Here is a 25,502-nt window from a genome sequence, read left to right as displayed (position 1 = left end):
TTCTCTCTGCATCCGTGATTAAAACATTTCATCTTTGTCACGCTGGAAAACCATAATGAAGTAGCAGATGAAGCATGTGCTGGTACTTGGGCCCAAGAGCACATTTTTACTTCAAATATGGTCAATACTTATGACTTCTGGTAAAAGCTGACTGTATAAAGAATGTGCTCGGGAAGGAAACTTGCTTATACCGCTGCAGGTGCCTTGCTTGTTTGTGAACACAGCGTTTAGGTAGGGATCAAATAAACTTTAGCTTGTTTAGCTTCTTTAAGTATAACCTCCTTCTAAGACATTACCTTTCACATGCTCATGACAGTGTGGTTCATCATAGACTTAGGCACTTATACTTGTCCTAGGCTGTGCAGTGCCTCTGATATGGTGCCTTAGCCCCTCATGTTTGTGTCTTGTGGAAGACTAGGAGGGATTCACACTGACAGCTTCTTTCTTCTGCTTTCCCTTTAATATGATGCCCACTTTTGGCCGAATTAGCTGGGTCACAGAATTGGGAAGGTTGCAGCTGGCCTTGGATGAACATGGGTGTTACTATTGCAAAGCAGAGCCATTGAATTATAGATGTGCTAGAGTTGGTCTAGTCTCAGGCCAATGCAGCAGCAAATGTGTCGATTCCGGTGTCATGTTCAGCTGCTAAATCAATTTACCAGTTGGCTGCCAGACTGTAGCAAACAGCTCTTTGGTCACTGTGGTTTTAATAGACGTTATTGAAGGACCTAGCTCTTGAGTCCTCTGTGCTGAATCAGCTGAAACAGGACGATCAGAAAGGGGCTAAAACCTGGGTGTGAAGTCGGGAGTAGGAGGACACTACAGTTGTGCATCTTTGTGATGGTTCTGCCTTGGAGGAATTATCTGTAGCAGTTGGGAGGCACGGAAAGACCAGAAAGACTGGGACTAAGTGGTGTGTTGTGCAAGACCTTCCTGTTGGAGGAAGCTGGAAAGAACACAGCAGAAAGTACCGGAGTCGGAGAGAGATCCTTTGTAACTGAACACATGCAGCTCTTAAGCTAGTAATACCCTGCTGAGCTCTCAGCAAAAATAGGTAGTAGGGATAAACTATTGAGTTGGAATATTTTGGTCTGAAAGGCAGAACCGAGGCTCTAAAATCTGATAACAGAATAGGAATATTACATATTTCAAGAAAGCTGTTTTCATCCCACTGGCAAACCACTATACTGAATGGAAATCAGTAAGCTGCAGTGTCAGTGGCTTTGGATATGATATCCAAGGTTTTACAAATAGAACATTTTCAGATCATGAGGATTGGATGCAAGCTTTATTTTCCTCAGGCCCGCTTTTGATGCCTACTTTGGGAAGGTAGATGCAGCTGATTTTTTTTTTTTTTTCTTTTTCGATAGACTTATGCCTTGAAGAAAACATTACATCAAATATCCAACAAATAGGTTTTGTTGAATTCCACTGAGATGCAGATAAAAAGACTCTGTAACAAAGGCAGATTGCAGTATCTGTCCTGTTCTGCATATTGTTTTATGTTTGAATCCTTGTAAACTTGGGTAGAACGCATCTACTATACATTATTAACTACTAGTAGTTGTTAGATGGTGGTAGTAGTAACTAGGTGATGTAGACCTCTGAATTTGTCTGGAAACTCTTGGTGGACACTCTTTCAACCACCTTTCATTCCTTAGTCATTGCTTTTAGCTTTGTTGGGATCTAGTTACTGTGAGATTGCTTTTGTTAAGCTCAAATATCCCCTGAGCACTATGACTCTTTCAGTAACTAGGACTGTATGGTGGGAGCCTATTCTAAAGAGTGTAAGTATTGAGTAGATTGATAAGCACGAGGAAGACTGAGATGGCTCTGTAAAGGACCGTCTTGCTCAGCTGTGGATACAGCTGTGGTGTCTGTGTCCTGGGAGTATTTACAGATCTGCAGAGTCATGATCCAGGAGTGGGGCAGCACCCTGGAAGACGGGCAGGAAGTGTGTCAGGAGGCTACGGACAGGGACGAGATGAGCAGGCTCCAAACCACTGAGCGGGTTTGAAGGCCACAGGTTTGTGGATGTCCTAAAAGCCACGTGTTCCCTGAGGGACGTTGGGGCTGCCAGGGGGGTCTGGGCCACAAGCAGCCGGTTTTGCTCCAAATAGCAGCTCCCGTGGCTGCTGCTGGAGGTGGATCTGTGACCTGCAGGAACCATTAGTCTGACGCAGAAAATCCTTGTGCTGCTGGGTTCACTGTTGGGTTATTTTAGAGAACTCCTGCAGATAAGCAGTTAGGTTGCTAGGTACATTGTGCAGTGCCCATCTGCAGATCTCGCTGCAGTAGCTCTGGTTCCTGTGCCTGGATTTCTTTTATTTTTTTCTTTGGCATGTTTTGGGGGATGCTGAAAGGTGTGGAGAAAGTAAGTGTGTCTGGAGAGATAAGAAGTTAAAAAGACCTACACAGAAAACTAAGGTTCTTTACACCTTGGGATTGGGGTGCTTAATTCATAAACTGGAATATAGCTCTTTCTGCAAACTTTATAATCTGTCCTGATATTTTATCAGCATGAAGCAGAATGACCACTGCAGTCTCAGCCCGTTTGTTAAGAGAACAGGCATTTAAACTGACCTTGTGCTCGGGAAACGGAGTGATTAATCCTTATGTTCTTTGCAAAAATTACTTTTTATCTATTTAAATACTTCTGTCCTCATGGAAATGTAATATTTTTCATTTAAGCTGCTCCTCCTTCCCCTGGCCCCATATAGTTTGAGTGTGTATAAATAAAGAAAGCTAAATTAATGTACAAGGATATAAGGCTATAACAAAGAGATACTGAATTATTTTCCCCTTAAGTCTATGATATTTTAAACTTCCTTATATGGGAAAATTTATGTATCAGGTTGATGTGGACATGTGGTTTCTGCTGCCTCCTGTGAGGATGCTGGAGGTCAAGAGTATTTCCTATAGGCAAGAAAAGTGTTATTCTTTAGGGGTCCCCCAGAGTCACCCCCTGGGCCGACCTCCCCTGCTCCCTGCTTGCCCAGTTGTCACTTGCCCCAAGGGCTGATCACAGAGTGCTTCATATATTGGCTTGTGGTTGTTGCCTGGCATAGGCACAGAGAAAACTATTTTCTTTTCTCCAGAGTGTCAAGATCTGTTTCATTTTGTGAGCTCTTGGCACTGCAAAATAATAACCCGTTAAAAATATTAGAAACTCAATTTATGATTGAGTCGTAATACCGCAGCTACATATTCTTACAATAAATAGATAAAAACATTTTCACATCTAAACTCGCACGAAGATTTGTTAGCATTTATAGCTGTTAAAGGCCGTTTAAATATGTTGCTATGTAAACATAAAGCTTTGGAAGAATGAAATTTTCATACAAAAGCCGCCAAAGCCAGCACTGTAGCCTTGATTTGGAGAAGTTGGCATATTATCCACTGAAGTGCTCAAAGCAGCTCAGTTTTGTTGCCTCTTACTGAAGAGGGCTGCCTGGGTTGGTGCTGGCCCCTCTGTGCAGGAGTTTGGAGGCTGCTTTCACGCCGTGGTGGTGCAGGGGGGTTCGTGCTCCTCCAGCCCAGCGAGGGGCATTAAAACCCTGATTTGAGCTGGCCGATCTTCCAGGTCTGTCTCTAACCCGCACCGTGATAGCGGGGTTGCCTTTGGAGCTCGATATATCAAAAGATTAAACTGGTTTTCAAGTATCTTCTGGTAAGGAAGTGTTTCTTTACTTATCTGCTGCATAGCATTTGGTGCATATGCCTATTTTTAATGGCTACAAGTGTAATCAGCTTCCTGATTTTTTTCCTTATTCCTATATTCTGCTAATTGGTGCACCATAATGATTTCCCAAACCTTTTACTGCTTAAGCCTGAGCTCAGCTGAAGCTTAGTACGAGGGTTCAAGTTTAGATAAAAATGCAAATGTTTCCTAGTAATTTATTCCTGCATCTCTCTGCAAGGAGGGCAGTGGAGGCAGCTGCAGCCTTTTGTAGACTTTCATGGACTCTTGCAATCCTTGTCATTCTTAGAGCCATAATGCATATTCCTCCAAATTCATATCCTATTTTATTCTCTTCTGACAATAAGCATTAACTGCTTAAGCCACTGAAAAGCAATGAAATCAGGATCCTGAAACGCATTGCAAGCTGCTTGTGTACAGCTTGTGTGATCAACCAAACAAAAACCTCAACAACCAGAAGCCCCCACGTAAACCGGGCGCAGTAAATGGTCTTGCAGGGATTTTCCAGCAGCTAAATAGTCATAACCCCCATTTAAAATAAATACCAACGTGCAGCCCTGGGTGGAGATATCCAACATTTTGGAGAATTGATGTGGGGAAGCCTGATGCCCTCGTGCTCAATACAATGATCCCCTGAAATGGGCAGCGCTGTGTCGCTCGTACCCAGGCTTTATCCGCTCTGAAGCTTCAGCTGCGATTTGCAACTAGGGCCCGGGCAGCCTGGGACAACTCCCAGAGCCGTCCCGGCATTCCCGGGATCGGCCTGTCCGGCTGCCCGTGGGCTCTGGTCGCATCTGAAGCGGCGCCATCTCCTCCAGCGGTGACAGTCGTGTGGAAGGTGTCTGTGTCGTGTGCGGTGACATCAAAGATGAAAATTAACCAGTAAAATCATGGACAGGCTGAGCCAGCTAAAGCAAATTTACTGCTTCCCCATACAAGAGCTCGTAAGAATACTTTATATTTGGCAAAGACTTTTCGTCTCATTTCTAAGGCTAATGTGCAATTTCAAGTGAATGATATTTGGGAATTATATTTTTAAGCAGGATGCTTTTGGTTTTATGTAGTACAAATAGTTGAATTTAAATGCTAGGGAAATCAGGTAGCAAGCTATTCGGAATTTGTTCAAAACACTTTTACTACACCCTGCAGTTGGTATTGCCATTTTTAACTGCTACTGTAAAGAAGTTTTTATTGTCGTTTTGCTCTTTCTTTTTGGTATGAACAAAGGGAAGGTTTGGGGAAGAAGCTTGTGCTAGAGATAGATAGAGAAAAATCTGTTACAAGAGGAGAGGAGAGACTGGGATTGATTAGCAGCCTCTGACACCTACAACACGGTAGTGCCTCATCTTCCCTTGAGCTTCCTGAGCCCTCGTGTGAATTCTGAATTTTTGGGTGTAGGAGCTCACGTTTCCTGAAGAGAGGCATTAGCCACGAGCAAGGGAGGCAAGTACTGAGTGTCCCAAAGTTCATTTGGGAATGCTGCTGGCTCTCATTTGGGAATGAGAAACTTGGGAGCTTTTCTCTAGGGTTGCTCTTCCAGATAGTGTTTGGGTTTTCAGGGTTTTTGGTTTTTTGAAAATGAAAAAGTAAAGAGGCCTCTTGTTTCTCTGTGCCACATCTCTATGCAGGTGTAAGTGTTTCAGTGGTTGTTATTGTCTTTCCTCTCCCTTTGCATCTTCAGATCTGAAGCTCTCAAGGGAAGGCTGCCCTAGGTAGTGAGGTGGTTGTCACAGTTTAAGGGAAAAAATGCAATTATTGTGTGAAACAGGAAAACCTTGAGAGTTTTGTGCTACAGAGACGGGAGCCAGCCTTGTCATTGTGCTGCTGCTAATAACGAGCTGGTTGAGCTGCAGGCTTTAACAGAATAAAAGCTTGGGTTGGAGCAGGGATTTCGTAGAAGCTACTATTACTCGTTAGTGATGAGTAATTTCCAAAGCTGGGCCTTTCCCCTGCAGAGACACGGGGTCACTCTTGGCATTCCGGAGCCCACCTGTGCTACCCTGCTGTGACCATAGCCCGTGTTAGTGCCATTGCGTGTTTGCAGTTGTCAGCTGTGACTGGAAATTGGAAAGGACGTTTTCAGGACGTGCTTTAGACGCTGAGGTGCGGGACTGAGTCGCTGGTCTGCGCGCGGAGCGAGGCCGGCGCTGCCGCCGAACAGGGACCGAGCGGGTGCCGCAGGGAGCTCCGGCCGCCACAGCGAAGCCAGGGTGAAACCTTAATGCCAAGTATCAGACAAGCGCTCTCAGTGTGTGCGTTACTAAACCTTGATTGCTACCCGCGTTTGAGCCGTAAGCAAATAAAAACACAGCAACGGCTGCAGTTTGTAACTGGTCGTTAGAGTCCTCATCCATCAAAACACCTAAGGGTGCCCATAATGGGGCTGTCTGCATAATTACTGCTACGAGCTGCTCTGAGCATGGCAGGAGGCCTTCAAGCACAGGTGGAAATGCCTGCTCATCAAGCGTGATGCTTTAAATGGGCTATGAATAAAAACTGGAATGCTTTGGAATTTGCCTCCAACCTCTTGACAGTTTTCTTGGACCTTTGTTTTTTTCCCTGCTTGCGAAAGTGGCCGGGACCATCGGCAGGTTTTTCCCTGCTGCTTGACGTTATTTGTGAGGTGCTATCCCGGGTGGAGAGCTCATTCCCCAGGAGCAGAGGCCTGGGGACTTTGGAGTCCAAACTGGTTTTCTCCACCCTGCCCTTAAACCATTTGGTCCACGAATGCTTCCAGCAGTTATTATTTATTTGTGATAGTATTCTGATGTTTGCTTTTCTCAATGCTGTGGCAAAACTCTTGTATTTGATCAAGAAGAGGTGGAAAATACTGGGTATGCACTCAATGAATTTGAGGGCAAAATCGAGTACATGCTGTAATGGTCTTGCCTTAGGATTTTTTTTGTTCTGTTAGTAATATTTTAATAATAATGAATACTCAAAAATGTGTTCTTCGTGTGTTCTGCAGTTCTTCATACTGCAGAAGGGTGCATGAGCTTATTTGAAATGGTGTGTGTCCTTAAGGGCTAAGCACGTGCTCTTTCTTTTTTGTATTTTTCTCTTATTTAATGTTTCAATCAGAAATTTGTTCTCAGCTCAGCCAGCATCAACCATCGACCTCATCTGCTTGGGCTAGTGCCTAAATGGGAGTGGTGGCTGTTTGGGAACGTTTCCCGGGGTGCCTGAAAGGCCCCCGAGCTGGGGAGGGTGGTTTTGTTGGCAGCTCCTTGGTGGGGGTGTCTGTATTGGAGCGGTCCCTCTTGGAGCTCTCCCTGGAGCTCCCCCCTCCTGACTGCCATGGGCTCCTCTGCGTTGGATAACGAGTGAAATATCCTGGGTCTTAACAAATGCAGTGCAGGGCAGCTCCTGAACTCTGCCCTACTTGATTGACAGTGACTCTCACCTATTTCAGAGTCATAGGATCACAGGATGGTGAAGGTTGGAAGGGACCTCTCGAGGTCATCCAGTCCAACCCCTGCACACGCAGGGTCACCTAGAGCACGTGGCACAGGGCTGCGTCCAAGCGGGTTTGAAGATCTCCAGAGAAGGAGACTCCACAACCTCTCTGGGCAGCCTGTTCCAGTGCTCTGGCACCTTCACTGTCAAGACATTTTTCCTTAAGTTCTGTGGAACTTTTGGTGTTTCAGTTTCTGGCCTTTTCCTCTAGTTCTGTCGGTGGCCACCAGTGAAAAGAGGCCGGCCCCATCCTCCTCACGGCCTCCCTTGAGGTTCTTCTAGACACTGCTCAGGTCCCCTCTCAGCCTTCTCTTCTCCAGCTGAACAGGCCCAGCTCCCTCAGCCTCTCCTCATAGGGCAGATGTTCCAGGCCCCTGATCATCCTTGTAGCCCTGCGCTGGACTCTCTCCAGCAGCTCCACATCCCTCTTGTCCTGTGGAGCCCAGAACTGGACACAATACTCCAGATGTGGCCTCAGCAGGGCTGAGTAGAGGGGCAGGATCACCTCCCTCGACCTGTTGGAGACGCTCTTCTTAATGCAGCCCAGGATCCCATTGGCCTTCTTGGCCACGAGGGCAACTGCTGCCTCATGGTCACCTTGTTGTCCACCACAACACCCAGGTCCTCTGCAGAAAAACATGTTTAAAAATCCCTTGTGTGTTGCTGGCCCGAGCAGGGTGTCGAGCAGGGGACCCAGGCCAGCGCTGGGCACGTTGGAACGGGCAGCCCGGCCGGAGCCCTCGTCCTGGGAGCTGAACGCGGCTCTGTGGCTCAGGGGTCTCCATGTACTGTCCAGGAAGACTGAAAAGGCTGCAGAAAACTTCTCTATTTTTTTCCAAAATTCCTTAATGAAGCTTTGTCCGATGATGTGCTCACATGTTGTGTACGAAGCAGTCTCCCAGTTGAAAGGTTTTTTTGCAATTTTATTGTCATTGTCTGTAAACTAATTTCCATTGTCATGTATTCAATCTGCAAAGCGATCGAGGGCAGAGGACCTGGCCTAGGAGGGGGCTACCTTTGGAGCCATCATTTCAGTTTTTTCCAATACTGAGAATTTTTTTTCCCCAAATAATGGAAAAATTTTTCTCCTCTTCACTCCTGGCAGACTATTTTGTGCAACATAATAAAGTTCAAGAAGGAAAAGGGTTGTTGTAGGAGTCTAGTACTGCAGAGCCCTTTGATATGGTGAATGGCTCTTGGTTGTCTGCAGGAAAGAACTACCTGAACTTGCGTTTTTGGCTGAGTTTGCAGGCATGGGTATGTTGTCTTCAGCCAGGTTACCAAACTCACTTTAATCTGCTTTTTTTTTTGTGATAAATATGTAAATTAATGGCTGCTTCATACATTATTCAGGAAACTACTTATTTTGTATCACTGATACCTCTTGTAATCTTACCTAAAGATATGTAAATGATTTAATTAAAATAATTATACTGCATAATAAACCTGAACTTTGCTCTAAAATAGTACATATTAATCATTAATGGTACTTGTATTTTTAGCTGGAAAGACAGCTAGAATGATTGATAGGGGAGTCTAAATATTTTTCCCCTTTTTACTTTTGGGCTGAGCTGGCCCTTGGGACCGGGATCAAACCTGCCCTGAGCTGCTTTGCTAAATGCAGATGCTCTGACCACAGCTGTGAAGTGCAATTGCTTGTGGGATGGGGCCTTTCAGACTGGAAAGGAGTGGAGAAAAAGAAAAGCGTAAGGACTTGTGTAAGGACAGTGAGCACTGCTGCTCTTGATGAGCTGCAGACACTAAGCACTGAATAAAACAGTTGTCTTGGGGAATGAATCGTGCTGCTTTTTGGGGCTCAATGCTGTGATAAAATGTTCCCTATTCGCAGTGAAACGTGGAGCCAAGTGCCCTAGGTCGGGCTGCCCTCCCTGGCATCCCCACGGTCCCCGGGGCAGCTTGGGGCAAACAGCACCAGCCTCGTCAGCTGCTGGTGCATTGGAGCAGCAGCCAAGAGGCTCCTGCATGGCTCTCGCCCCTGGGTATCCAAGCGAGACCCAAATACGTCTCACTGTGGCGGAAGGGGAGCAGAAGGAAGTGGGGCACTTCTGTCTGTCTGCAAAGGGATGCTGGAAAAAAACCTTGAAACGACTGAAGTTACTGCTCGTGTAGTCTGATTTGTGGCTTGAGTGTTATCAGAGGCCAGTTCAGTATTGTGCTGTAAGCAAAAGTGTGTTTTAATACAGTCACATTAGAATTACTTCAGCTATTAAATTGGACAGTGATTTTTAACTGCTGGATTTTCATTATTTAACTTTTTTTATTAATGATGCAGGTGAGAGAACTTTTGCTTTGGAAATAACAACTATGGTAACTGTTACTAAGAAATGAAAAGAACCCTAAACCAAAAACAGTCAGTGGGAACGTGGATGGTTAAGGCCTTGCTGCAGCCCCTCTGTGTACAGCTGTGTATGTTGTGGATCCCTGCATTACTGTATCCGTGACCTGGAGGCTCCAGGGAGTGAGGGGAAGCTGCAGCCTCGCTGCTGCTTGCTGAGGTTTATTGCAGGGGGGACAACAAGGGCGCTTTTATGTTTAAATCATGGAGGCAGAATTAACCCCCAGCAGCTGTCGTGGAGGAGGAGAAGGAGCTTCTGCAGCTCCACAGAAACAGCGGGTAGAGGATGGTGACCTGGGAAGCCTTGGGCCCCAATTCACTTCACTGAGCCTTACGCTTAGGTGACGCATCCCCTAGGTAGTCTGGGCTAGGGGTAAGTTACAGTGGTTCAGCTGAAGGCCTGGTGAATAATTCAGCCAGAGCAACTTCGGATGTGATTCTGCTCTCACAACTTCTTCCAGCTTCAAAGAGCTGCAAATTCCAGTCCTGTTTGTTCTTATTTCTTAGGGGGCAGCACTTAAGTACTTGCCAGCGATTGTCAATGATGTGAAATTAGTGTTTGATCCAAAAGAACTTAGGTAAGTAGAGTTAATGAGATATTTATTGTGGTCTAAATTATGTATTTTAACATAACCTTAGTATGTAATCTCATTACAGTACTAGTGGCTCAAAGCTCTGATGCACTGAAGTATAATTACCTGAGGGATGTAAATGTGTAGCATAGAGGTCTGGCATTTCTTGACAAACCTTGCAGGCTTGAATAGTTAAGATCAGACCGAGATGCATTGATGAATCACTAGCTGGGACATGAATTGGTTTTAACTAATGACAGCTCTTCTGTGCGTCAAAGTTATTTCTGGGGACATTTTAGTAGCTTTGGAACGCATAAATGGTGATAGTAAACACAAATGGTAATAGGAAGGTCTTAGAGAGATACCCAAATAAAGGCTAATGTTTTAGCATTTTTGATTTAAAAAAAAAAAGTTGAAAGTATGTTTTTTATTATTTTAATATAAGAGCATCGTAATGGGACTGTGAAAAACACAATGCTTTTTATCTAATTTGATTGCAGAAATGCTTGTCTGTTTCCATTGCTGTATTGTGATGCCTCAGAGAGGCAAAAGAAATGAAAGAAGAAAAAAGAGAGGCACCAAGAAGAAATGCATTGCTCAGAGAAATGTGAATTGAGTTGTCTAATTCCAGTGTGTTTAACAAAGCAAAGGCTTTTTTGTCTGAAAGTATTCAGTTGTTTAGCAGCTACCGTGCCGCTGTGTCTTCTTTTTTTTTGTGTGTATCCTTTGGAGAGATTCACAGATATTTCAACTGTGCCTCTGTTCCCAGCAAGCTGTTCACGGAGTTCATCCTGAACGTGCCGGTGAGCCGGCTCACGGTGCAGAAGCTGCACTGCCTCATCGAGATCGTGCACAGCGACCTCTTCACGCAGCACGGTGAGTAGGGCGGGACGGCCACATCCACCTCCTGCCCTTCGAAGGGCAAGAAAGCGTGAATAAGAAAGGTGCTGATTGGCTTTTGGTACTGGTCATAAAGAAATGAAAGCAATAACTTGTAATTCTTAATTCAAAGGGGGCCTAAGTCTTGTTGGCATGTGCTCTAAATCCGAAACTGGTGTAGTTTTGTCATAAATTATTTCCGCTTTTGTGCTCAGTGCAGTTTTACAGAAAGTTTTGATGTCTCTTCGAAGCACGGCTCTTTCCCTATAAAGCTGTCTCGTACCTGAAGTAAAACTGTGCAAAGCCCTCGGTGTGGCGAGCGTCCTGCTGTGCTGTGTTCTCCTTCGGGGTGAGCAGGCGAGCCCAAGGCGCCTTGCAGCTCCCTCAGCTGGGGCGAAACCCTTCGTTCCTCCCAGGTGATGCAGCTCACAGGAAGCTGCACCAGTGCTCGTTTGCCCTCAGAAGAATGTAATGAGGGAGCAATAGGCACTGATGGTTCAACCATAAGGAAAAATTGAAGGATTCTTCTGTTGGATCAAAAATGCCGAGGTCCCGTGTGCCATGTGTTGATATAACAGACTTTTCTGATTTTAAGGAATTTCTCTTAGATTGACTCTGTGCTGCCAGGTCTTCCAGTAGGTCGGGTGATGACTAACCACGACGATGGCCCGTTGGCTGGACCTACTAACATGTGTTTCCTTGTGCTTGGCAAGAGGCAGGAAGGCACCATCCGTGCTGCACGTGCTCCCTGTTTTCCCAGGACTTTGCCTGCTCTGCTGGGTGCAGGTTGAGTCCATATTCCTGGCAGCTGTGGGGTTCCATGGGGCTGATGGTAACAGCTGGAATTACGGCTTTTTACCCGTAGTTTTGCTTGGCATTTGAAGTTGTTCTCCTGACTTTGCTCCGGTACCAATAAATAATAATGTTCACAGAACAAGCTTGACGTTTGGATGGTGTTTTTCGTTCAAAGTGGGTGAATTTTGTAAGTACAGTTTAAAACCCTTTCCAAACACTTTAGCTCTCAGGGTTTTATTTCTCATTTTCTTTCGTTTTATTTTCTCATTCTCTTGTTTATAGGTGATGTATTTCATGAGACATTCTGAGTAATGCAGAATCCTCCAAGGACTTAAACAACAGGGGAATACTTGCACGGATGCTGTTTTATATAAGAATGTCTGGATCAGACACTGGAGAGAGCTGTAAAGAAAGGTCCAATCTTTTACTTCCCAATGTGTGTGAAGCGACCTGATACCTACAACCACTACTTGAAATTTCAAGGAGCTTTATAAGCTCTTTAAGAGCCCCAGAGGGGCACTTTTTATTGTGAAACACAACAGCCTCTGCAGAATTTATTTAACTTGTTAAACCTATCATTTTAGTTTGTGAAATGAGCATTGTGAAATGATGGGGGGAAAGCAAGCCATCAGTGTGAGAAAAGAAATAAGCTACAGGAAGATTTCTAGGCAGCTTTGTTCTCTTTTAACTTTGAAGATTTTATTGGGGAGTGTTAGAGCATTCTGAAAAGTTACCAAAGCTGGAGCTTGGTGCTCGTGGAGAGAATAGCAAGATGTGGCTGGTAGAGCTGCTTGCAGTGTGCTCTGCAGCCAAGAAAATGTCAAAGTTAGGATTGGAGATTTTGCTTGAAGGAAAATGCCTTATACCACGTGTTGCTTTTCATGGGTTTTGAAGGATTTAGTACCCGGGCCTTATCAGAATAGGCTTTGTGTGTGTGTGTGTGGGTAAATACGTGATAAACCTTTTTCCAGTGGTAGTTAAGGGATCAAATAAAAATGGTTCCTTAAAAAAAGGAAATTAGTACTAGTAATAGGTTAGTGAAATTGGCTTTTAAAGAATATTAACTCCAAGCGATCCTTAAAGCTCGCCTGTTGTGTGCTGCACATGCAGCCCTCTCCGTTCCTCTGTGGATAATCTCTGATCCTTGGAAATTGTGTGTTTGTGTAGTACAGTTCTGTGGAATATCGTTCTCAGTTACATGAAGTGATCTATTTGCATGTTCTTATTTTATTAGATGAAGATTAATTAAATAGAATATGCAAAAACAAAGCTCCCCTTCAAAGTTTGCATGTGCTTCTGCATGCAAGGTGGCCCAGAAGGGGGTTCCAAGGACCACTTAAACGAAAGGGTGGGTGAGTGTAGGGGGCAGATTGTAAATAGCTTAAAATTAAATTATTAGCTTAAATATTAGATTAAATTATGAAGTAAAAGCTAAGAAAATACTCCCACATCCAAACCCTTGCAGGCTTGCTCGGAGGTTTGTTGCTAGTGGCATAAAACTGGAGCTCGTGATGTTTCTGCACTGTCCTGCCCTCCCTTTTACAGGGCTGTGTGTGGCCTCACATATTCTTCTGTGTCGACAAAAACCTCTCAGAGGCCCCTCTTGCCTCTGATAATTCTGTGCCTTATTTTTGGCCAGAGAGTGAATTGTTTAGGAAAACTTTTGGAAACACTAAGATTCACTCGACTAACTCAGGCCAATATCTGCAGCCATTGTCAAATTCCACTTAGCCCTGTGGGTCTGAGCTCTTATTACTGAAACAGAGCTTGTAGAATGAATGAGGCTAATTTTAAACTGATTGCATATTCATACAACAATCTTGCCTCCTAATCCTGCATTGTATCACACAAATGAGGCTCTCTTCTGAGGAGCAATGTGCAATAGCGGATTGTGGAGCTGATAGAAAGCTGAGGAACCTGCAGGAAAGGGGATAGCGTTTCATCAGGACGTTTCTGTGGGGGGAAAATACCCGAGAGCTTCGCCTTGGGGGATCAGGGAGAATTCGTGGTGTCTTGAGAGGACTTAAAATTCAAAAGTTGTCAAGTGTAAGGAGCCAGGGGGGATAGGTGGCCTGGACGGTGCTAAAACACCCCCTGGCTCCTTACATTCGAGTGGGTGACAGAGTGCATGGGTGTGCGTATTCCAGAGGAGAATCCCAGCCAGGTAACTCCCAGGACCGTATTTTTCCAAGCCTGTGATTATTTAGAGATCAACTATATCGATTAAATCCGTAGTAGATCTTCGTGCTTTGGATTTCTAGCCCAGAAATAGGGGAGAAGATTCTCTGTCCTCAAACCGATTCCCTGCTAATACAAGGGGAGCCATTTCTGCCCGTTTTTATGGCTTTATTCACTGGCCTAAAGGCCTAGTTTTTTAGATCTATTGGGTGACCTGCCTTTCCTTGCTCTCTTGTGTCTCTCTTGCTGTAACTGGCACACACAGAGAAAGGGTTTTCCGTGCGTTTGGAGCAAAAAGCTTTTGCCCGTAACCAGCTCTGCCTCCCTTCATCCTTTCATGTCTGTCTCCCCTCCAAAACAGCAGCAATCAGCTCAATCCACCCAGCGTAAGGAAGCTCTCGTGTGATCATCACTGCCACAGAGAGGTAAATCTGGACCTGGTGAGCACAGCACGTGCGGGAGGGAGTGCAAGTGCATCCGCCTCTGCAGCGGAGCAGTTACAACTCACTTCTGAGTATGTTAATACTTGCAGTAGTTAAAACTAAGATTTCCAAAGATACTTCTTTTGTTGTATGTAAACAGTGATTTGTTCGGTCCTGTAGAGATGTTTGTATTCTCTGTTGCTTTGTTTTACAAATGACTTTAAGCTAATTACCAAGTGAGCCACGTGGCTGCTGTATTCTTAAATAGTTGGAAAACCAAGTGATTTCTCTATTAGAAGGTTGTTTGCCTATTAAATATTAGTAGAGAGCATAAAGCATTTATAAGATTCCTTACTGTTTAATTCTCCCTAAAATGATCATCGTTATCTCCATGCTGTGTGAAAGGAGCAAGGTTATTAAGCATAATTTTCATTTGGCCGCGTTAACTAAATGATCCATAAAACAAAGAAATGCATTTGTCAGTGTCTGCAAAACTGACAGGAACTTATTACGTGTTTCCAGCCGTAACATAGTCCCCGGATCCGTGTTCCACGGAAGTCCTTGCTTGGCTACTCCAAAGTTGATGATGCCTCCTGAGCATCCTTATATAAAACTTAATATTTTATTCTCACTGCACATTCCTGTGGCATTAATCATTGTGGGCTGGGCTTGTGCACTCGAGGATGAGCAGATGTTGAAGTCTTGTTGTCTGTAATCCCTGTCTCCTACTTAGGAGCTCTCTTCCAAGCCGGCTTGGGAGCTGGAGACCAGCGCTGCCGACCTTGGATTCATCGGGATTGCCCGTTAATCAATGCAGGGATCCACGGATTCGTCACAGCAGCCTGGTGGAGGTTAACTAAAGAATCCAAATGGAGTTAATCAACCAGATGTTTTCCGAGTAGTTTATAGCTGAGGATGCATTTCAAACCGTATCCTCTTGTAGAGCACACTGCCCTTGTAAAAATACATATTTATAGTGTTGGGGTCCATCTTCAGGATTTGTTGCCTTCTGGTTCTTGTGAGTTCCCTTGGATGTACCTGGGAAGCCTCAAAGCTATCGGCAAAACTGAAGCAGCTGTTTCAGTGACTGAATCCAGTAGCTGTTCATATTTCAGTTCAAAATTAAGGCAAGATCCTTCCAATTTTGTATGATTTAACCGGACAAAGTTATTGATCTCCCGGAATAACTAGAATCCAGGTCGACGCCCTCCAACATGGGTCGAAGTGGCCTCGAAGAGGTGTTCAGGGATGGAGATCAGGCCAGTGCCTGTTGCTGGCCACCTTCCTCCATAATTCTACAACTAGGCCTTGAGTGACAGTAAGAGACAGTCAAAACTTGCAGGTAAAAGTTACTCAGTCTGTAAATGTTTCTGTTACCTGCGAGATGCAGATTATCACCAGTTTCCCAATTGGAATTCAGCATTCCCTGCTAGTATGCAACATAAGGGTGTCGCTAGTATTTCTTCTCTAGCTCCCAGTTTCCGTGAGCAGTCGGAGGGATGGGCAGCCTTGGGAAGGGCTCACAGGGATGCTGCTTGCCCACTTCTCAGGTGCCTGGGGCCGTAACCTGGGGCAGATCTGTGTCCTGGAATCTGGGAATGCAGTCCCTATCCTAGCGCTACTTGGGAGTTTGTCAACTTTCCCATTTTCTTATTTGCAAGCAAATCCCAACGCTGCAGGAATGGGAGCGCTCGGGGTGTGTGGTTAACAGCTCTTGATGTAGAGGAAGCCCTGCGGTACTAATAAATGTCAGATCAAATAAGTGCTGCTTTTCCCCAGCTTGCCTTCCCTCAGCGTGTCCTGGCGCTTCGGCTCTCGCTTTGTGTCCCCGCGTTATCCGACCCGCAGACACTGTCACCAGCAGCAGAGGAGGAGGAGGTTGCTGGTGAGGAAGGCAGGGGCAGTGACGTGGTGGCTGCGGGTGCTCCCAAGTCACCCCAAAAGATCTTAGTCCCTGCTGAAGATTATGTGATTCCAGATGAAGCAGGATGACAAATCAATTAGTTTCTCCTCTCTCCAAAATTCAACTTGAATATATTTCCCAAGGAAAGGTGGCACAGCTGTGGTTTCACCCTTGCACACCTGTAGATATTAGACTGATCTTTGACTGCTCAGTAGAGCGGGGCTCGACGGGGACACGAGGTGTTCTCAGGCCTCCAATTAAGGGCCCTTTGAAGGTCATTAAAGATTGATTCAGCTCCCAGGCTCTGCAAAGAGGAGCCGCGTCTCCCTGCTGCAGCGCTTGGAGCTGTGCCGGGACGCTTCCTTCCCGGGGATAACGCAGGGAAGTCTGTCTGAGTTTGCTTCCTGAGCCAGGTATTTTGTCTGTTCAAGGAGATACTATTATTTTTTGTTTAAATCTATGCATTTAAACTATGTGACAGGAAACAATTACTTCCAATGCACGTATTTCACTGCCTGCCATACCAGGGCAGCGGTGACGCTTGTCTTCATATAAGTAGTTTAGATTATTTAGTGAATGTTTCTGTAAATAAGCTTTTTCAGAGGTGTTTGTTATGCTTTTATACTACTTTTTCACACCATAACAAAAAATCCTGCATCTTTAAGGTCTTTTTTTTTCTGGATATAATGTTTCAGTGCAGTTTTGATCAGTTCTTTCGGGCCAACTAACTGTAGAGATCACTGTTGCCTTTCACTTTCAGGATCTCTGTAGATCCTGGGGCAATATGTAGGCATAAACAAATAATGGGAACTTCGGATGGAGCTGTTTCTTGGGTACTATATTTGGTTCTTGGGCTCATGGGTAGATATTAATGAAAATGAATATGAGGAGATGTGATATGTTCATGGCCAGTCCTATTTGACTAGGTAAATCCCTGGCAGGATCCAATGCCTGTTTTTTGAGGCAAAAACTTCAGCTGACACACTGAGCTGCTCCTCCTTAAAGCTGCAAAGCTGCAGGTTAAATGACCAAGAAGCTTTGAACAGAAAATTGCATTGAGGAAAGCGGTCTTTGAATGAGAGCCCTGGTGATCCTGTTCGTCCAGGAGTTGTATGGTAGTGAAGAATATTTTCTTAAAATACCACAAGTTGGGGGTGCTGTACACGGCTCTCCTCGTTTTCCATGTGGGAGCTGAAAGGTGGAATGAGGAGGTTGCTGGCTCCTCTCCCAGCCCTGGGATGGAGCTCGCTGGCGTGCACCGCAGCAGCTTGTTTCTTTTTTGCTTTTAAGAAATGCTCTGCAAGCAAATCCCGGACGGAGCGCTGCCGTCATGCCCCGTCCTCAGGCGGGAGCTCGTGCTCCTTCCGCACGCGCGGGAATTCCTGGGCACAGGGAAGGGGACACGGGGCACCCGGCCGGCTCGGCGGCCGCTGTGTAATTCAGCTTCATGGGTTCCCTTTGCGTCAGCCTGGGCTCTGATGTACGTGGTGATGAACAAGAATAACCACTTCTGTTTTGGGTAGAGATTTCCTGGCAGCAGGGGCTGGAATGGGAGTGTCCAGACATACATACATATATGCATATATACTTATACATCTTTAAGTGTTTATATGCTTATACATATGTATGTATATATACTTATACATCTTTAACTGTTTATATACTTATACATATTTAACTGGGAACTGTCTGGAAAAAATGCCATTTATTCAAGTGTTCCTAACCTGATGACTCTATTCTCCTTTGCTTGAGACTTTCTCAGGTTTTTATCTCCTGGGCTGAAATGCAGGTGATTGTTTGGAAGTCTGGAAGTTATTTTTTTCTAAAATTTGAAGCAGGTTGTATATTTAGGAGATGCTCTGGAGGTATTTATAAAGCTGTGCCTATAACCATATGTTTTGTGTGCAGACTGCAGGGAAATCTTGCTGCCAACGATGACAGATCAGCTGAAGTATCACTTGGAAAGACAAGAAGATCTGGAGGCTTGCTGCCAATTGCTTAGTAACATCCTGGAAGTGCTCTACAAGAAAGACGTGGTTAGTATCTGCTGTCCCCGGGTTGATTAGCACTCTACAGAAATGGGTGCTGCGGGGACTGATGAAGTAGGTGGTCTCGGGTTTTTCTCTCTTCTCTTCCCTGCCTCTTCCTAGTTTTCACTAAGCCCCTCTCCATTTAAGTCTTCTTTCTAGACGTGCCCTCACAGGGATGTGGTGTCTCATGGTGTTTCTTACTGTTTCTGAGGTGCCTCTCTTACAACACTATCATCCACTAACATTTTTCCAGACATTAATGCATAGTGAATCAAACCTCTTTCTTATGCAGTGTCCAGCCTCTGCTAGGTGGAAAACGTTCGATTTTCCACAAACGGTTTGGGAAACACACCTATAAGTTGTATTGCCTGTGGCCTGACCTGCATGACACGTACTGTGTTGCTGCAGGAAACACATTCACGTGCATTAAGTATTGTGTATTCACGTGCATTAAGTATTGTGTATTCACGTGCATTAAGTATTGTGTATTCAAGTACATTAAGGTGTAGAGGAGATCTGGCTGCATCAGGAAGAAAAGCCGTGAGTTAGACTGTGGCTTCTCCTCTCTGACTGCCCCCGTGGTCGGAATATGAAGGCATGAACGGTGGCCCGTGAACCCGTGCCGTGGGCTGCTGTGTGCATGTGTAGCTTGCAGAATAGCCCGATTCTGTCTTGTCTTGACTTCAGACAAATACGGAAATGTTGGTGCTTTCCTGGGGAGCTTTAGTCACTCGAAGCTGTCTTAGAGCAGGAAGGAAGGTTTGGGCTGATGAAGCTGCTGCCTGAACCTGCAGTGCTCTGTAGAACCATCAGCTAATTCAGTCAGAAAGGACCTCTGGGGTCACACGGTCTGTCTTGACTATGTTTCTGGCTTAATTCTCTTTTTGCTTCTCTTTCTGAAGTGGTTGGATGCGACTGCTTCGGGGAGCAGCTCCTTTCTCAGCAAGGGAGTTTGTTCCTGGCAGCTCCGCTGCTTCCCGGCCCTGGGACTGCACCTGCAGCAGCCGCCCCCTTCCTGCCCCTGCTGACTGAGGGGAGCTTGGGAATTGGGAAGGAGCTTGGGAATTGGGAAGGAGCTTGGGAATTGGGAAGGAGCTCGGGAACAATGGGAGCAGAACTCGGAGCTGGCCCCTGCCAGAGCCCTTTGCCAGGACAGAAGGGCTGTGGGGAGAGGACACAAACACTGCAGCGAGGAGGGGCATAAAGACATGGAAACAGCCAGGAGAGCCAGGACTGCAGAGACCGGAGACTCCCAAGAGAAAATTCCTGGGAGAGCCGAAGGGCAGAGAGCACCAGCGTGCTGGGAGGGAGATGTGTTTTTCCCTGTGGATGCTGTTTGTGCTAGAAATGCAAGCTTATTCCAGGGCTTTCAGCAGCGGGAAGAAGTCTGTGTTGTCACAGTAGCTGTGAATGATGATGGATCTTTCTTCAAATATATGAAGAAAGAATATTTGCATATGCAAATATGCCCTTGGTAGCTCCGTGTAATGTGATGATAGGCGGGGGGGGCTGTAATTGCATGGAGCCAAGGGCAAGGAAGAAATTGGTTCACCAGAATGTTTGTAATAGAGCTCAGGCAGCAACGTGGAGATGCTGCTTTTCCTGGATGCTGCTCTGGGAAAATGATTCTAAAGCTTGGCTGTGGAATTGCTGCCTTCCTCTTCTGCATGCACTGCTACAAAACTGTTAATTTGTAATAATTGGCTCTATTTGAGGTTCCTTGCCTAAAGTTTTACTCGTTTTTGTTAGTGTCTTTCTGTTGAGCTGGATTTCTGTTGCAGAAGTGGCTGCCAGGCCTTGGTGATGGCTGTAGGATTCTGATGTTGGAAAAAAATGACTTTGGAAAATGAAGCTGTTAAGTAACAAAATGTCATAAGCATTGCTGTATTGCCAGGGACTTGCTTTTCATTTAGATAACTGCAACAGGACACTTAAATTTATGAGTAGCATGTATTAATAAAATAGACTTTGAATGGTCTTTGTTAAAATCAGAGACTAATTTTCTCCTTCTGATCAACAGCAGTAAGTGATGTTTTATTTAGCTTTCCCAAGAAAGATGGATTTGAAGGCAAACATAAATATTTGAATCGTAGTGATATCTCTTCTATCTAGTTACCACTAATTTGTTCTTTTTCCTTAGGGACCAACGCAACGGCATGTCCAGATAATCATGGAGAAGCTATTGAGGACAGTAAATAGAACAGTCATTTCCATGGGACGTGATTCGGAGCTCATTGTAAGTGTCTCTTGATGTAAACTTAAATACCTTTGTCACATCTTTCTGAACGGGCCTGTAATAGGATTTAAATCCCAGGTGATGCAAAGCAATCAAAGCCTCTCCAGCCGTCTTGGAGTGTTCAGTAAGCTGTGAAAAGTTGTCTTGTATCTGCCAAGGGAGCCCCCAAACCTTCCTGCCCGGACAATCCGGAGCAGGGGCTGATACCGTAACGGCAGATCCGCACGGGAAGACACTGCGGGGGCTGATTTAGGATTTAGGAGCCGCCTAATCTTCCAACTGCGTCATTATATTGGGACAAATGTTAGGAAATGCTGGAATAAGTGCTGTGTCTGTCCCAGCGCTGTCACAGACCCTCAGCCTAGGCCTGTGGGTGCTGGAGGGGTCCTGGTGGCCTCGCTTTGCCTGATGGCCTCTTGCTCCACGTGTATCTGCACCCGGCTGTCCATGCGCAGCCAGTTGGTCACCGGGGAGTGGATTTTGCATCTCTGAGCATCAGTCTTTAATTTGACTTTTTGGGGTATATTTGTGTGTGCTTCTTTCTCCCAGGGGAGCTCCAGTGTTTTTCTCACCAAGTTTTAAGCCCAGCAGAAGCCAGAATCCTTTCTTCGCAAAGTCCTTGGCATATCTGGCAAAGTCCTTGCATTAACTCTGTCTCTCTTTGTCTGCAATTTTTTCCCCTATTTCATTTCTCCCAGTAATTAGACAGTGATGTTTCCTGTTTGATTATAAGGCTGCTTGTCCTCAGGTGTTTTATCTAGTGCTGTCCCTCCTTGTGCCTGCAAGCATAGCACAATTCCAGTGTTTTTAGTGCCCGATGCACTAACATTTCTGCCCCGTCTTCTGCTTTCATTGCTTTGAGTTTCAGGAATAGCTTTTGTGAGGAGGGATCCCTTGTTGGAGCAACAAATAGGTATAAGTAGCTGTAATTCTACTAATGCTGGTATGCAAGAGGAGGAGGAGAAAAAAAGGCTGAAGATTTCAGTACTGCCACTAGTTTTGTGTTGATTTCCATAGAAATCGCTAACAATATACAGAATAGACATCTTAAACTGTTCTGTGCGAGGATGCAAAACCTCTTTCTACTTCCCCCATGTGTCAAGTAGAAGACAGGAATACAGGAGGTAGCCACAGTTATGCAGTAGGTGAGTTAATTCCTGTTTTGATGAACATGATTTAGATATTAATTATCCCTTCTTAATTTGCTAAATTATGTTTGAAAATCTCATGTCTGTATATATATATATATATATTTAAACTAGATACATTTGTATTAAAAATGCATGGAGTGATCATGACTATAGCTTGAAATCGTGCTATCTGCAGACACTGTAATTAGGCAGCAGGGTTAATGGCACTGGGTATATTCAGGAGCCCTTGAGAGGGTTTAAAATTCTGGCCCTGGCTGGGAGGAGGCTGCTGCAGTCAGAGGAAGAGGCGGTTGCTGGTTGGGGGTCAATCCTGAGCCCTCTGGGACAGCAGCCCCGGGAGATGAGGCAGGAACTTGGTGCCAGCGGGAAGGGAAGGAGCCGCCCAGGATTAACTGCGCGGGACAAGCGGAGGGGCGGCTTCTTTGGGAGCATCCCTGTAGATCCTTCATCCTCCGGAGGGATCCTTTATCCTTTAGATAAAGGAGGAGGGTTGGAAAAGCGTGTGTTTATTTTTGAAAGAAGTAAAGCACAGGACATGGGTAACCCATTCCTTGCATAAATGAACTGTATTGGTGTAGTAAAGCTGCTGTGTCTGCATGTGAGTACTTAGCTCTGTTGTCTTAACGCAGGTATCTTAGCGTAGCTAGGCTCTCCAAAACCCAACATTGTCGTATAATGCATTTTAAATACAAAAGAATTCTGAAAGATTGGGTTTTACTGCTTTAAAAAGGAGGTATATATCCATGAGGATACAAGCCGAGAGCTTCCTTCTGGAAAAATTCCTGGGAGGATCCTGCTTGGAGTGGCTCAGCTGAACGCAAGGCAGCAATCCTTGTCACCAGACACTTGTTTTCTTTTAGGCAGCAGTGCAAAATCATGGATTCATGATCTTACTGTGTTCCTAAGGTTTGGTCAATTCTACATTCTTTATATAACGTGATTCCAGTCGCTGTGGGATGAGCGGCGTGTGAAATGCATGAGCTGTATAATCACCAAGGGCAAACTCTTGGTTATTGTGTGAATGCTCTTGCAGGTTGTGTCCTGGTTTTCCTGGCATTCCCTTCCCCATCATCGGGGGCTGTGAAGAATTGAACTAATCAAGTTAAAACTCGGCTATTTTGTAACAGGAGCGGCAGAAGCATCTTGAATCCATCCAGTATAATGTGCTTTTATATGGGACAAAAATTTGCAGTAGAACGTGAGGCCTCCAGGTATTTTAGTGTGGAGTTTTGTGTCTGATACACAGTTCCTGCTGGAAAAATAGTGCTGGAAGGTGGATGGGTTGTACAGGGCTGACCAAAGCCCCTGTGCTGGGGTCAGGGACATGGCTCTGCCGTCTGTGGTGGTGACTCTGCAAACACGGTGGTTGTTTTTCCACTTCTGTTGCTGCGTGGGTTTTCCAAATACTCCATAATATCTTCATCCAGTAACTAAGGGTTTTAAGGTACAGGGAGCTCCAAGCTGTTGGGCAGGTGATGCATTTTCTTCACTTCTATGATATAAAAAAATCATACTTTTATTAAATTGCCTGCTTTCCTCCTTAACAAAAATACCTGAGGTTGCAACATTGCGATTTGCAGGACGGCAGCGGTTTGGTTCCATCACTAATGCCAAGCTTTTCCTTATGCTGGGAAATGAATAATGTTTCAGCAGGGCAAATGGGCATGGACGAGGCTGTGCCGTGGCCACCTAACCAGAACGGCAGCCCGGTCTAGCGCTGCAGGGCCTGGCATAAGCAGCAGTTGTTTCATGGGTGCTTCAGTAACGCTGAGAACTGTCCCGAGCAGCCCGCTCCGCTCTGCCAGCGCAGCAGCCCCAGCACAACGTGGTCTGGGGCAGTCCTGCCAATGGGAGAGCTGCAGGGCGCTCTCACAGGGGCCAAACACGGGCTGCAATCTAAACCTGTGCTTGATTTAAAGCAGTTGTGAAAAATGAACCTACTTGACTCATTTTTAAGTGATTAAACATCAGGACAGAGAGCAAAGTGAAGCGCACCATGGTGGTTTTGCATCTGAAGCAAGAAGAAGCAAACACTTTGTACTTAGGATAGGATTTTTCAGTTTTAATCATGACTCTTTTTTCAGTTTATCCTGATTTTTTTTCAGCTATTTCTTACAGTGATTCTTTTTCTTTAAGAAAACAAGTGCTACTTACATGAACTGTGTTTCCTAGTAGATCTAAAACAAAGAATGTAACTGCTTAATGGAAACTAGGCAGACTCGGAAAATAGCAAGTAATCAAAAACCGCTGCAGGGCTTATCGACTTCATAGTATTTTAGGCATGATGAGGGAGCGGTGCCTATAGGGGACGTGTGTGTGGCAGTGCCCGAGGCTGTGGAGGGCTTGGGGAAGCTGCGTTACGTGGCACAGCGACGGGGACGAGGCGTTTTCGTGGTTATACCCTCAGACCTGCAGTTCCTAAGATCTTCTAGGCTAGGCTGCAAACAGCCCCTACACACGAGGGTGCAAACGGCTCCGTGTCAGTCGCACTGAAGTAGAAGCTCTAAAGAATTAAGTGTCTCTCCGTAGCTAACCTGAGCGATCCTAAACGTAATACAATATGATACATCTTCCACACTTGCAAAAACGTTTTATTACAAATTACATTGTATGGTACGATATAACATGGCATGTAATCTTAAGCAAGACTATATGTATGTTAGCTTTTTCATCTTTAAAAAAATGTAAAAAATTAAAAATTTGCCGTTTGTTTAAGAAAATAGCCTGGCTGTGTAGGAGCCTCGCCGAGGCCCCCCGGGCGGCTCCGAGACCCTTCACCAGGGGCTGCTCCTCTGCGTGGGGGAGATCCCAGCCCTGCCGTGTCCCAGGACAACAGCTGGGGTTTGTGTCCCTGCACACAAACCCTGGGCACAGGAGCACGGGAAAAGCTGCTGCTCAGCTGGCACTACCAATCTGTAAGCGCTCCCCCGCCACAGAGCTGCATCTTCCTTTCCCAAAGCGCCAGGTGTGTTTGCACGCGCCAGCTCCCTCCTCATTGCAGCTACCTGCAATGCTGGACAGCACGGGGTTTTCTTCTTGGAGCTGTATTTGAGATTCTTTGTTTAGGAAAAATGCTTTTCTGATTGGTAGTTTTTTGAACTGCTTGGGTTCTAACACATGTAAGGTGGGCTGCCTTGTAAACAGTATTATAGCTTTAATTAAAAATGATATAAAATACATGACACACGTTTTTCCATATGAAACAATTGCACTTCCTTCCCAGTACACAAGATCACCCTTTGGAATCCTTCAGCTTTCACAGGAGATTTCAGGATATTGTTACTTACATGTGGGAACCTGTAGCCCTCCTGGGATTTACTACGGAGGGGATTGCTCCACTAAAGCAGTGAAGGTGGCTCTGACATGTTCCACACTTGTGTTCTCATATTAACTTATTTCTCTTATTATTTTTTCCCCTGAAGTAAATAACAAATCTTCGTCATTTTTTTTTAAATTAGTCACTGATTTCAGCTTCAGCTAAGAAAAAAAATAGCATAAATTAAAGTATTTCAAGTTTAGTATGTGCAAAATCTTCTGCAAATGACTATGTTCCTTCCACAGTCTGCCTAAAGACTGAGGGTAAATATCTTAATGACCCTGTGGGCTATGGAGTTTCGGAGCCTGTCACTTGCAAACCAGCCTGTCACACAAATTGTCCTCACCCCTAAAAGAAGGGCAAGGTCCCCTTCACTAGCCCCTTCTGGCAGTCAATATTTCTCTTCAAGCAAGATAAGAGTTTTATAACATTAGCAAATAGGTAAAGGAGCATGTAATTCGGAGCAAGATTTTAAGTGTCATTTTTTTAAACAGGGGGAAATTTGATT

General features: G+C 45.2%; 1 protein-coding gene across 1 annotated transcript in view; it reads left to right on the top strand.

Annotated features, from left to right (window-relative positions):
- Window positions 1–25,502, top strand: part of DOCK1 (dedicator of cytokinesis 1) — a 204,196-nt gene that overhangs the window by 54,369 nt on the left and 124,325 nt on the right. The window contains exons 24-27 of the mRNA XM_088520060.1: window positions 10,020–10,090; window positions 10,854–10,960; window positions 18,170–18,297; window positions 20,432–20,527. Of these exons, the coding sequence (XP_088376186.1) occupies window positions 10,020–10,090; window positions 10,854–10,960; window positions 18,170–18,297; window positions 20,432–20,527 (402 nt within the window). The remainder of the gene's footprint in view (window positions 1–10,019; window positions 10,091–10,853; window positions 10,961–18,169; window positions 18,298–20,431; window positions 20,528–25,502) is intronic.

The sequence above is a fragment of the Tinamus guttatus genome, unplaced genomic scaffold (genome assembly GCF_059628265.1).
Source record: "Tinamus guttatus ecotype Peru unplaced genomic scaffold, ASM5962826v1 Tinamus_guttatus_pri_ptg000079l, whole genome shotgun sequence".
NCBI classification, from domain to species: Eukaryota; Metazoa; Chordata; class Aves; order Tinamiformes; family Tinamidae; genus Tinamus; species Tinamus guttatus.
The sequence above is the reverse complement of the archived record's forward strand: the minus strand, read 5'-3'. Positions and strand labels throughout refer to the sequence as shown.